The sequence below is a fragment of the Oncorhynchus nerka genome, linkage group LG16 (assembly GCF_034236695.1).
Source record: "Oncorhynchus nerka isolate Pitt River linkage group LG16, Oner_Uvic_2.0, whole genome shotgun sequence".
Lineage (NCBI taxonomy): Eukaryota > Metazoa > Chordata > Actinopteri > Salmoniformes > Salmonidae > Oncorhynchus > Oncorhynchus nerka.
The window spans coordinates 26,853,161-26,866,672 of record NC_088411.1 but is presented as its reverse complement, the minus strand read 5'-3'; the positions used below and the strand labels follow the sequence as shown (position 1 = coordinate 26,866,672).

At 41.9% G+C, this 13,512-nt stretch overlaps 1 protein-coding gene across 1 annotated transcript in view; it reads left to right on the top strand.

The window, feature by feature from the left end:
* Positions 1 to 875: 875 nt before the first annotated feature.
* lrpprc (leucine-rich pentatricopeptide repeat containing) overlaps positions 876 to 13,512 on the top strand; it is a 75,351-nt gene continuing 62,714 nt past the window's right edge. Inside the window, exons 1-11 of the mRNA XM_029685310.2 lie at positions 876 to 1,081; positions 1,724 to 1,932; positions 3,133 to 3,255; positions 3,492 to 3,613; positions 3,811 to 3,869; positions 3,970 to 4,056; positions 9,111 to 9,237; positions 11,227 to 11,371; positions 11,626 to 11,783; positions 12,326 to 12,431; positions 12,528 to 12,635. Coding sequence (XP_029541170.2) covers positions 903 to 1,081; positions 1,724 to 1,932; positions 3,133 to 3,255; positions 3,492 to 3,613; positions 3,811 to 3,869; positions 3,970 to 4,056; positions 9,111 to 9,237; positions 11,227 to 11,371; positions 11,626 to 11,783; positions 12,326 to 12,431; positions 12,528 to 12,635 — 1,423 coding nt within the window. The 5' untranslated portion in view covers positions 876 to 902. The remainder of the gene's footprint in view (positions 1,082 to 1,723; positions 1,933 to 3,132; positions 3,256 to 3,491; positions 3,614 to 3,810; positions 3,870 to 3,969; positions 4,057 to 9,110; positions 9,238 to 11,226; positions 11,372 to 11,625; positions 11,784 to 12,325; positions 12,432 to 12,527; positions 12,636 to 13,512) is intronic.

Genomic DNA, 13,512 nt, shown 5'->3' with positions numbered 1-13,512 from the left:
CGTCAGACATGTCACCTATTGAGCACGTTCGGGGCGCCAGGTAGCCTAGTGGTTAGAGCGTTGGGCCAGTAACCGAAAGGTTGCTGGATTGAATCCCCGAGCTGACAAGGAAAAATGTGTCGTTCTGCCCTTGAACAAGGCAGTTAACCCACTGTTCCCCGGTAGGCTGTCGTTGTAAATAAGAATTCGTTATTTAACTGACTTGCCTGGTTAAATAAAAACATTTGGGAATGCTCTGGATCGACGTATGTTCCAGTTCCCGTTAATATCCTTTAACTTCTCACAGCCATGAGTGGGACAACATGCCACAATCAACAACTCTATGCGAAGGCGTTGTGCTGCATGAGACAAAATGGTGGTCAAATCAGAGACCGACTGGTTTTCTGATCTATATCCCTACTTTATTTTTTATTTTTTAAATCTGTTATCAACAGATGCATATCTGTATTCCCAGTCATGCGAAATCCATAGGGGCCTAATTGATTAATTTCAATCGACTGATTAACTTGTATTAACTGTAACTCGGTAAAATCTTTAAATTGTTGCATGTTGCATTTATATTTTTGTTCAGTATACATTCATGACTAGACTAAGACGCTTCGTGATTGTGCTCATGTAACGAAACGGAGGTGAATAACTGTATCGTTGGGGGTGTTGCCGTATAATAAATCTATAAAATGCAATGTAAGATAGAAAATAGGCAAGTAATGGTCATAATATGTACATTTGCAAATGTCTATCATGTAAAATTATAACACTTCTCAGATTGGTTAAAACTGGGGGAATAATATAACTCGACAATAAGCAAAAACCCCTCTACTGATCTCTTGTTCCCGACCGTTAGCCTTTGAACCCGTCACGTGGTGCGGATGCCCTTCCATTCCTCGCACTTTAGGTTAAACATGGCTGCGCTCTTGAGATCTGCACGACTTCTGAAATGTTCGCCATCGGGCTTTCTTCAAAGAACAGGGACGAACAGAAATGGACCGCAACTCAGTCGACTGTACAGTGGAGCGATCGGTGGTAAAGGCTCTGGAGTCTGTTCAAGACAAATCGTCCCAGGCCCATACAGTGTACACAGGTAGCGTAATGCTGGCTAGCCGGTCCATGCTGGATTGGCATCCTACGGTTGTCATTGAGCTTCAATGACAGTCATAGTAATGTACCTAAACATTAATATGGCCGGTTATCATGAGAGCAAACGTATTGATGTGTGTGTATGTATGTTATATACTGGTATTAGCCTGTATTGTTTAGTTAACAATCTAGTATGTAATAAAAATTTGGCCTTCTTGCATAAGTCCTAATGACGTTCAATTCACCTAGCTAATTATAACAAAATCATTTAACGTTTGCTAGCTATCTATGTTGTATGGGACGACTAAACTAATTGTATTTAAACTAGTAACCCTGATTCTGCACAATGAATATACAAAGAACTGATGGCTACAATCTGAGGGCTTGACGCCATCTTCTGCTCCATTGAAATAACGTTAGCAAGCCCGGGAGGGGTTCGATTATGTGATTTGAAGGAGTTGTTGACTACACTTAGGCCCACAGGCCTGTATAGGGTGAAGCAAGGAAGCAGGGATGCTCAGGTCAAGGTCATTCTTGTGGTACCGTGGCCTTTAATGGGAGATCCAAAACGTTATCTTTGCTGTAAACCTTATAGCCTATTGCAATAAACCATATATAACCCATTGCCCGGTCTTCCCTCTGCTAGGTGTGTGTGGCCCTATGCAGGGGTACGTGACTACGCCATGGTTACAGAGCAGCGGGGGCTACCCACTGATGAGTCCAGTTTGGGTGTGCGATCTAAGCAGGCCCAGCAGTTTGACTGGGCCCTGGCAAAGCTTGACAGTTCAGTGAGGAGGACGGGACGCATCACCAAGACCTTGCTGCTGCGCATCTTCCACGACATCTGCCGCACAGGTATAATTAACTTCTTGATGCACCCATCCCGTTAGCAGGATCATTTTTGTCAATATTCGCTGAATTGCAGAGGACGCCAAATTAAATTACAAAAAATATTAAATTTTCATGAAATCACAAGTGCAATATAGCAAAACACAGCTTAGCTTGTTGTTAATCCATCTGGCTTGTCAGATTTCAAAAAAACTTTTTCGGTGAAAGCATACCAAACGTTTTATGTAAGGACATCTCTCAGTGCAGACAAAACATTACAAACAGCTAGCAGCCAAGTAGATTGGTCATGAAAGTCAGAAAAGCAATAAGATGAATCGCTTACCTTTGATGATCTTCGGATGTTTGCACTCACGAGACTCCCAGTTAAACAATAAATGTTCCTTTTGTTCCATAAAGATTATTTTTATATCCAAAATACCTCCATTTGGTTGGCGCGTTATGTTCAGAAATCCACAGGCTCGAGCTGTCACGACGGGGTAGACAAATTCCAAATAGTATCCGTAAAGTTTGTAGAAACATGCCAAACGGTTTTTATAATCAATCCTCAGCTTGTTTTTACAATAAATAATCGATAATATTTCAACAAGACCGTAGCTTTTTCAATAGGAAAGAGGGAGAGAGATAATGTCTGCTCCAAGCTGTCGCGCATGCAAAACGCTGCTGGCACCCAGCCATACAATGACGCGATGAGATCTTTCTCGCTCATTTTTCAAAATAAAAGCCTGAAACTATGTCTAAAGACTGTTTACAACATGTGGAAGCAATAGGAAAAGGAATCTGGTTGATATCCCTTTAAATGGAGCGAAGGCAGGCAATGGAACAGAGAGCTTTCGGGAAAAACAGCACTTCCTGTTTGGATTTTCCTCAGGTTTTCGCCTGCAATATCAGTTCTGTTATACTCACAGACAATATTTTGACAGTTTTGGAAACTTGAGTGTTTTCTATCCTAATCGGACAATTATATGCATATTCTGGGCCTGAGAAATGGGCAGTTTCATTTGGGTACGTTTTTCATCCAAACATCAAAATACTGCCCCTTACACTCAACAGGTTAAGCAACTTGACCACTTTCCTCCTTCCTTTGAGAATCTCAGACTAGCACCTCACTCCTATTTTGTTGATTTTTTTTCTTCTACGTTTTGACATGCTTTACCCTCCAACTAACACATGGCTTGTACTTCTATATTTTTTTCTCTCTTTCTCAAGGCTACCCTAGTGGGAACCAGGCCCTGCTCCTCCTGCGGAGCTGTGGCTCTCTACTGCCTGAGATGCCCCTGGCGGAACGCACTGAGCTGGCCCACCGAATCTGGGACAAGCTACAGGAGCTGGGTATAAGGCTGCGGGCATAGAACCCAAACCCAGAGGGCATTATTGGGACAGGGCACTAGGGGAAAAAATTATCAGTGGATGTAGGAGGGTCAGAAGACGATGAAAATGGAGGGTGGATGGAGGTCTTCCTACAGTGCTGTAGGAAGAAAAATAGGGTATTGAGATGACAAAATTAATTGGCTGACTAGTTTGTGGTCATGTTGGTGATTAGTAAATGTTCCTTTTTTACTGTCAAGGTGCCTCATACGATGCCAGTCATTACAACGCACTGCTCAAGGTATACCTGCAGAACGAGTTCAAGTTCTCCCCCACAGAGTTCCTGGCCAAGATGGAGGCAGCCGGCGTGCAGCCCAACAGAGTGAGTAGAGTCACTGCATCTTATCTATTATCTTGATGTTCTTTATGACTTTTACGGGGGAAAATGAACTGGAACTTTGTTCTTGCTTTTCTTTTTTAGCTGTCTTTCTTTGTATATTGTAACTTAGCACTTACGTCATGATAAGATGGTCTTCGATGTAGATGAAAGCTTGAGATGACAGCTCTCCTCCTGTTTAGGTGACCTTTCAGAGACTGATTGCAGCCTACTGCCATGATGGGGACATTGAGGGTGCCAGGTAAGACAGACTTTTACCAGTTTATTAAGACAGAGACTTGATATCGGAGTAATGTGAAGTGAAGGACTGTTTATTGTGTCCTCATCACACTCCCTTTCAGTACAATCCTGGGTTTCATGAAGAGCAAGGACCTGCCAATCACAGAGGCTGTTTTCAACTCCTTAGTGACAGGTCATGCACGTGCAGGGTGAGTGTCACATTTGAATCCTTGCTTGTGTTCTAGGTTCTGTATTTATAATGCATGTCAATGATAAGTATAAATGTGGCCCTACCGCCTAATTCTTAATGTGTTTTGGTCTTGTTAGGTTGTAAATATCAGAGTAAGAAGTTGACAGACAGTATGAAAGCTCCAACCAAGTTTATTCACCCATTGGGTCAATACAGCTGCATAAGACAAAGACATGGTTTCACCAGTGATAGTATGTATATACCCCAATTTGGGTAGTCTCTCCTCTAAACATTACATCTTTATTGCTAGGCAGGAAGTTAAGTGATACGGGCAATAAACTGTTCCTTCTCCCTTCATGTGACCTTACCTCGAACCCCCTTCCTCACTAATCCACATCTCTCCACCCTTATCAGTGCCTGCCAACATGTGATCATCTTCCTACTACAGATAACCATTAACTTCTGGTGTAGACCCTAGACCAGGGATTCCCAACTGGTGGGTCGCAACCCCTCCCCATGGGGGTCGTAGGATGATTTTAAGGGGTCATGGGACTTTTGCAAGAATATAAAAATGTAATTCATATTTAGAAAGGTAACCCCCGCACTGAAACTTTTATATTGAAAGGATACGGCCTCGCCGCATATTGTTGCTGACTTTCACAACGTTACCGTGACACACCGCTGCACCTCTTATTGTTGCTGACTTTACACGTATAGTGCGTCAGCAGTGTTGAAATGACTAGCCCCCCCCCACATGTGGATAGTTAGCTGTCATTTAACTCATGTAGGCTAGCTGTCAGAGTAAAATCATGGGCAAGTTTTTAAAACATTCGGCTCCCTCTTCATCTACTTCTGCTTCCAATGTCAACAACAAGGCAGATAACCCGGTCCCTGTCAAGAAGAGAAAATACGACCCCGACTTCATCAATTATGGTTTTAGAAGACAGACTGTCAGCTAATGAAACTCTCAAATGAAAAGGCATCTGGACACCAAGCATCTAAGTCACAAAGATAAGACCACTGACTTAAAAAATAAATAAATATAGCAATGCAGAGGATCTCATACTCCCTGCTGCGATTGATTTGTTCACTGAAATCTTGGAAGAGTCAGCCGCCAACAAACTTAAAATTATACCCCTATCCAATGACACCATGAGGAGGAGAATCCAGGACGTGTCTGAGGACATCAGAGCGCTTCAGTGAAAATGGCCATTACACACTGCAGCTTGATGAATCCACAGATGTAGCTAACCATGCAATTCTAATGGTCTATGTCAGACACGTGTGGGATAATAACTTTTGAGGAGCAGTTCCTTTTTAGTGCTGATTTGCATACCACTGCAAAGGCTGTCTTTTAACACAATTGATATGCACCTGGGCCCCGAGGGACTGGTCTGGGATGGGTGCGTCGGTGTGACCACTGATAGGGCAGCTGCCATGATGGGATAGCACTTAGAAGTAGTGAAGCAGATCCTGGAGGAAGCACAGAGTGCAACCACTGCTTCCTACACAGGGAGGCATTGGCAGCGAAGGACGTGGTGCCTGACCTCCACGACACTATCCAAGATGTGTGTCAACTATATCAAAAAGAACAGGTGTTTCCAGGCCTTCTGTGGGGAGTGGGCGCCATGCAGAGGTCTGCTGGCTTTCCAGGAGTAAAGTGCCGGGTCGCTTTTATGAGCTTATTTTGGAAAATGCATTTATTTTTATGCGTTTATTTTGGAAAATGTCATCTCTGCCCGAACATTTTGATTGTGAGGAATGGCTCACATAGGTTGCCCACCTGGCAGATATTTTTGATCATTTGAATTCGCTCAATGTGTCAATGCAAGGTAGGGGGCACAATCGATTTGAACAGAGAGACAAAGTGGATGCCTTCAAGGTGATGCTTACCGTTTGGGGGCGTTGAACAGCATCTTGTCAGGCTGCAGGGAAAATTGTGTGACTACTTCCCGAAGGAGAACATGAGACGACGTCTGGATACGGGGACCCCTTTCAAGTAGAGATGGGAATCTGCTGGTGGAGCTGTCATTTGATCGCGGACTGAGCATGCGCATCCCGGAAATGACACTGCCACAGTTCTGGTGAGGCTTAGTGGGAGAGTATCCTGCTCTCGTCTGCCATGCAATCAGATTCATGCTACAGTTCAGCACTACCTATCTGTTTGAAAGTGTGTTCACTTTCTAAAAGCAGAAATAAACTGGACAGCCAGCATGACCTCCGAGCTGCCCTGTCAACCATCACCTCAAACTGAAGAAACACCCCCAGCTTTCCCACTGATAGGCCACACACACACACACACAATAAATAAACAGGTTCATGAGTTATTGTTCACTAGGGTAATTATTATTAACTAATTCTGACATTCATATTACATGTTATTGAACTGGTTAAACTTACACCTTTAAAAAAAAAAAAAAAACTTTAAGGTTGTGAAACTATTCACATGGTAATTGATGATTAAGAATTCCTAATGATTGTTGTTTTTTCTATTTGAACTGGTATGTGATACTGTTCATTAACATTATTGGACTGGTATGTGATACTCTTCATTAACATTATTGGACTGGTATGTGATACTCTTCATTAACATTATTGGACTGGTATGTGATACTGTTCATTAACATTATTGGACTGGTATGTGATACTGTTCATTAACATTATTGAACTGGTATGTGATACTGTTCATTAACATTATTGAACTGGTATGTGATACTGTTCATTAACATTATTGGACTGGTATGTGATACTGTTCATTAACATTATTGAACTGGTATGTGATACTGTTCATTAACATTATTGGACTGGTATGTGATACTGTTCATTAACATTATTGGACTGGTATGTGATACTGTTCATTAACATTATTGGACTGGTATGTGATACTGTTCATTAACATTATTGGACTGGTATGTGATACTGTTCATTAACATTATTGGACTGGTATGTGATACTGTTCATTAACATTATTGGACTGGTATGTGATACTGTTCATTAACATTATTGGACTGGTATGTGATACTGTTCATTAACATTATTGGACTGGTATGTGATACTGTTCATTAACATTATTGGACTGGTATGTGATACTGTTCATTAACATTATTGGACTGGTATGTGTTACTCTTCATTAACATTATTGGACTGGTATGTGATACTGTTCATTAACATTATTGGACTGGTATGTGATACTGTTCATTAACATTATTGGACTGGTATGTGATACTGTTCATTAACATTATTGGACTGGTGTGTGATACTGTTCATTAACATTATTGAACTGGTATGTGATACTGTTCATTAACATTATTGGACTGGTATGTGATACTGTTCATTAACATTATTGGACTGGTATGTGATACTGTTCATTAACATTATTGGACTGGTATGTGTTACTCTTCATTAACATTATTGGACTGGTATGTGTTACTCTTCATTAACATTATTGGACTGGTATGTGTTACTCTTCATTAACATTATTGGACTGGTATGTGTTACTCTTCATTAACATTATTGGACTGGTATGTGATACTGTTCATTAACATTATTGGACTGGTATGTGATACTGTTCATTAACATTATTGGACTGGTATGTGTTACTCTTCATTAACATTATTGGACTGGTATGTGTTACTCTTCATTAACATTATTGGACTGGTATGTGATACTCTTCACTAACATTATTGGACTGGTATGTGTTACTCTTCATTAACATTATTGGACTGGTATGTGATACTGTTCATTAACATTATTGGACTGGTATGTGTTACTCTTCATTAACATTATTGGACTGGTATGTGTTACTCTTCATTAACATTATTGGACTGGTATGTGATACTGTTCATTAACATTATTGGACTGGTATGTGATACTGTTCATTAACATTATTGGACTGGTATGTGATACTGTTCATTAACATTATTGGACTGGTATGTGATACTCTTCATTAACATTATTGGACTGGTATGTGTTACTCTTCATTAACATTATTGGACTGGTATGTGATACTCTTCATTAACATTATTGGACTGGTATGTGATACTCTTCATTAACATTATTGGACTGGTATGTGATACTCTTCATTAACATTATTGGACTGGTATGTGATACTCTTCATTAACATTATTGGACTGGTATGTGATACTGTTCATTAACATTATTGGACTGGTATGTGATACTCTTCATTAACATTATTGGACTGGTATGTGTTACTCTTCATTAACATTATTGGACTGGTATGTGTTACTCTTCATTAACATTATTGGACTGGTATGTGATACTGTTCATTAACATTATTGGACTGGTATGTGTTACTCTTCACTAACATTATTGGACTGGTATGTGATACTGTTCATTAACATTATTGGACTGGTATGTGATACTGTTCATTAACATTATTGGACTGGTATGTGATACTGTTCATTAACATTATTGGACTGGTATGTGTTACTCTTCATTAACATTATTGGACTGGTATGTGATACTGTTCATTAACATTATTGGACTGGTATGTGTTACTCTTCATTAACATTATTGGACTGGTATGTGATACTGTTCATTAACATTATTGGACTGGTATGTGTTACTCTTCATTAACATTATTGGACTGGTATGTGATACTCTTCATTAACATTATTGGACTGGTATGTGTTACTCTTCATTAACATTATTGGACTGGTTTTAATGTCGTGTTCTGAGTCTGATAATGTATTACACCCCACTCCTGAATGGTTCTCCTAATTAAAATGTCTTATTCTCTTGAATGTATGTTTTCTCAGTTAACATGGCTGTGTAATGACTTTCTTTAATACCATAATAGTAGGCCATTGAGACGGTCTATTTTGCAAGTGAAGAATGCAGCTGCAATACATTACAAAATGTAATATTGGGTCGCGGCTCAATTGTCATTGTCAAATTTGGGTCCCCAGGCAAAACCTGTTGAGCACCACTGCTCTAGACTATGCCACCCCTCATGTCTCTAGTATAACTAGTGATTAACAAAATTGTCACGTTTACAAATCTGAACCCATCAGTCTTATTGTGTTGACTTGTGTGTCTCTCGTGCCCATACAGTGACATGGAGAGTTCAGAGAGCATCCTGCAAGTCATGAAGGGGGCAGGCATCGAGCCGGGCCCTGACACATATGTGGCACTGCTCAACGCCTATGCAGAGAGAGGGGATATGGACAAGATCAAACAGGTGAGTGGACCATTGGCTTTGTGTGAGTGGATAAGATCTAGTAGGTAAGTGACACCATGTAGTGTGCATGTCGGGGTTTCCATTAGCCAGTTAAAAAAAATGTTGATAAAGAAAATTGTAGCCTGACAATTATCCGGGAGAAGAAAACATCATTTTGTGAAATAATGCTTCTTAGCCTATTCATTGATGGAAATAGATTTGGCTGATCATGCTTATCGGTCTATAGGTTAATTTGCATAATTTAGTGGAATTAAATTGGCGCGTGTGTGGAGTATTTTCATTATGTACAGTGCATTAGGAAAGTATTCAGACCCCTTGACTCGTGTCCACATTTTGTGACGTTGCAGCCTTATTCTAAAATTGATATAAATCTTATCAATCCCCATTATGACAAGGCAAAACCCGTTGCTGGTCTTTTTTTGTGAAAATGTATTAAAAATAAATAACAAATACCATATTTACATAATTACATATCTGGGGAAGGGTACCAAAAACATTCTGCAGCATTGAAGGTCCCCAAGAACAGTGTCCTCCATCATTCTTAAATGGAAGAAGTTGGGAACCATCAAGACTCTTCCTAGAGCTGTCACCCGGCCAAACTGAGCAATCTGGGGAGAAGGGCCCAGTCAGGGAGGTGACTAAGAACCCGATGGTCACTCTGACAGCGCTCCAGAGTCCCTCTGTGGAGAAGGGAGAACCTTCCAGAAGGACAACCATCTCTGCAGCATTCCACCAATCCGGCCTTTATGTTAGAGTTCCCAGACGGAAGCCACTCCTCAGTAAAAAGGCACAGCCTGCTTAGAGGTTTCCAAAAGGCACCCAAAGTCTCTCAGACCACGAGAAACAAGATTCTCTCGTCTGATGAAACCAAACTTGAACTACTTGGCCTGAATATCATTCTTCACGTCTGGAAGAAACCTGGCACCATCCCTACGGTGAAGTGTGGTGGCAGCATCATGCTGTGGGTATATTTTTAAGCTGTAGGGACTCTGAGACTAGTCAGCATTGAGGAAAAGATGAACAGAGCAAAGTACAGAGACCCTTGATGAGAACCTGCTCCAGACCTCAGATTGGGGTGAAGGTTCACCTTCCAACAGGACAATGACCCTAAGCACACAGCAAAGACAACGGAGTGGCTTGGGGACAAGTCTCTGAATGTCCTTGAGTGGGCCAGCTAGAGCCTGGACTTGAACCCAATCGAACACATCTGGAAAGACCTGAAAATAGCTGTGCAGCGACACTGCTGCGATACTATCCAACCTGACAGCTTGAGAGGATCTGCAGAGAAGAATGTGAGAACCTCCCCAAATACAGATGTGCCAAGCTTGTAGCGTCATACCCAAGACGACTTGAGGCTGTAGTCGCTGCCAAAGGTGCTTCAACAAAGTACTGAGTAAAGGGTCTAAATTCTTATGTAAATGTGATATTTCAGTTTTTGCATTGTCATTATGTGTGTAGATTGATTTGGGGGGGAGAAACGATTTAATCCATTTTAGAATGAGGCTTTCTGGACAACTGGCAATTCTGAAAAATATTAGGTCAAATCATGACGTCAGTGATCATTGTCGGAAAGTCCGAGCTATAGAAAGAGGCCTGCGTTCTCGAGTTGGAATCCCGAGTTGGATGACCATTCAAAATGATTTTTCCCAGGCTATTTCTTTCTTGACAAGCTGACCAATAGAATAATTACCTTTAAACTTTTCTACTATAGTAGATTGACAGGCTAGTGATGTTGCTGTTCATTACTCATCTTGTTGACTGAGGAAAAGTCCATGTGGACAGTCTAACATGTCTAAAGTGCACATAAGAATTCAATAAGAAGGACCGCACATCGTTTTCATCCTCGACTTGCATGTTCTGTTAATTACCATATTCTAACTGGGATTTGTCATTCTGAGAACCATGGGTCCGGTAAATTAAAATGTTGTCGGTCAACAGAAACCCTAGTGTGTGAGTGTGAACTGACCCTCCCGTGTGTCCCATCCCCAGACTCTGGAGGCTGTGGAGAACACAGACACCAGTCTGATGGACAGAGACCTGATGCAGGTGGTATTCAGCCTGTCCAAGGCAGGCCATCAGCAGCACGTACCAGAGATAGTGGAGCGTATGAGACACGAGAGAGGATATGTTCCAGGTATGATCAGCTCTGGAGGACTAACACTTTTTACAGTGATATTTTTTATTTAAAAAAAAAAACATATTTTTTTCAGGAAGTTGCAATGCAAGTGAAGGTTGAACACTTTATTGTTGAGTCCTGTACTAGACGGTGCAGGGACTGAAACTACCCCTGAACATTCTGGTTATGCCTTGTTGAGATAACAAATATTATGATATTGAATGTCAATTGGATGAGTCAACCCAATCTTTCTTGTCCTCTCCCCCCTGTAGATGCTATGAACTTGTGTCTGAGCCTGATCACCCAGGGCCAGGAAGACACAGCCTTCACCGTGCTCAAGACCTTCCCCACCCTGCAGCAAGAGACGCAGGGTGGAGACTCCCCCACCCTGGGCAACTTCTTCCTGCGTCACTGTGTCAACATGGACAAGGTAAGGCTTTAGTGTTTCCACGGCAGAAAATACAACAAAAAGTTTTTAGTGTAAACTTAAACAATTTCAACCATATATGTGCAAAAGATAATGGAGCTATATACTTTGAGAACAATTACCTAAATGAAAACTAGACAGTCGGAGAATCTTTGTTATAATGCTTGAGTTACTCAGATAGCATAACAACAAGACGTAAGCCATGGCCAAATGTGTAGAATTGTAGGAAATTAGCTTTGAAACTGCAATTTTTGTCTCTGCCCCATGGCTACATGCGTGGAATTGCAGGAAATTAGCTTTAACAACAAAATTGCCTCTGCAATCAAGAGGGGGGCCTCTAAAACCGCACCATTGGCCACGGCCGCCACCACGCCCCTCCCCGCTAACTTTGCCTGTTGAAAAAAATCCTAGGGGAAACAATTGTTGTAGACCAGGATTGCCCAAACTCGCCTCCTGGAGAGCTACCCTTCTGCACACTTTAGTTCCAACCCTTATCTACTACACCAGATTCTACAAATGAAATGTCCATCTGTCTGTGTTTTTAGCCAGTGGATAAGGTGGCGCGCTACTGCAAGGAGCTGCAGGACTCCAGCTACCACGCTACTCCCCTGCAGTTCACCCTCTACTGCTGCCTGGAGGCCAAGAAGACTGGTACGCTACATCCTTCTGAGAAATGCACAGGAAGGAGTAGGAGGCAACACAGCCCAGGGAGTTCTTCATCTCTCTAATATTCCTTCTTTTCTCCAGCTACTGCAGTGGAGGTGATGAAGATGATGAAAGAACAGGGGCAACCCATCAGACCTCACTACTTCTGGCCCCTCCTCACACAACATGCCAAGGACCAGAACACAACAGGTATGGAAATGTGATTAAAACCTACAAACACGAAACCATTTGATATAAAATACTGATAAATAGGGATTGAATGGGTAATTTCAGCTCTAGTGTTCTCTCGATAGAACCCTCCATCTCCATTTGTTTAGCCCATTCATGCTTTGTGGTTGGAGATTCAGATATGAACCAGTACCACCCTCTGGGCTAGCCATTGTAGTAGATTGACGTTCCAAGTTGACCACCCATGTTCGCTTCACTTGCCAGGGTGTCCCTGGGTCACTCTCCCCTCTTCACTGGGCTAACACAGAGAGTGACAGGGTTCAGAATGAGTGAGGAAGCTGTCCGTCACAGCTTTGTGGACGGTGACGCCTCCATGCCACTCCCTGGTGGGCGCCGGGTCTGATCCCTAACCCACCACAGGGCATGATGGGACCTGTCTGATGTCACTGTCTGAGAGGTCACTCACATGACGTACACCCACAGACTTCTCTCTCGCTCCAATACCATAAATATATTTTATGAGAGAGGCACTCCTGGAACTAGATGCTCTGATGCTTGAAATAGTTATAAAATGTGTGCATTTTTAGAAGGGATTGAAGATAGTTAAGGTATTGGTTTTAAGTCACTATGGTAGAAAGGCATATGTGTATGTGAGAGCCTAATGTGATGCCCTGAGGGCCAATGCTGCTGTGTGTCTGTCTACTCTAGAGATATAGGCTTTATGTAGTACTCTCTGGATAGAGAGACTCTCGGAGCCCACAGCATACTCAGGCCTTGGCCAGGTTATGACTTCTCCAGACCACTCCTTTGTAAGGGGCTTTTAAAGTAGCAGGGCCTGTCAAATATTTATGGGCCAGAGTGGTCCACCCTGGAACGATTTCACTAGTTTGGGGGCAAG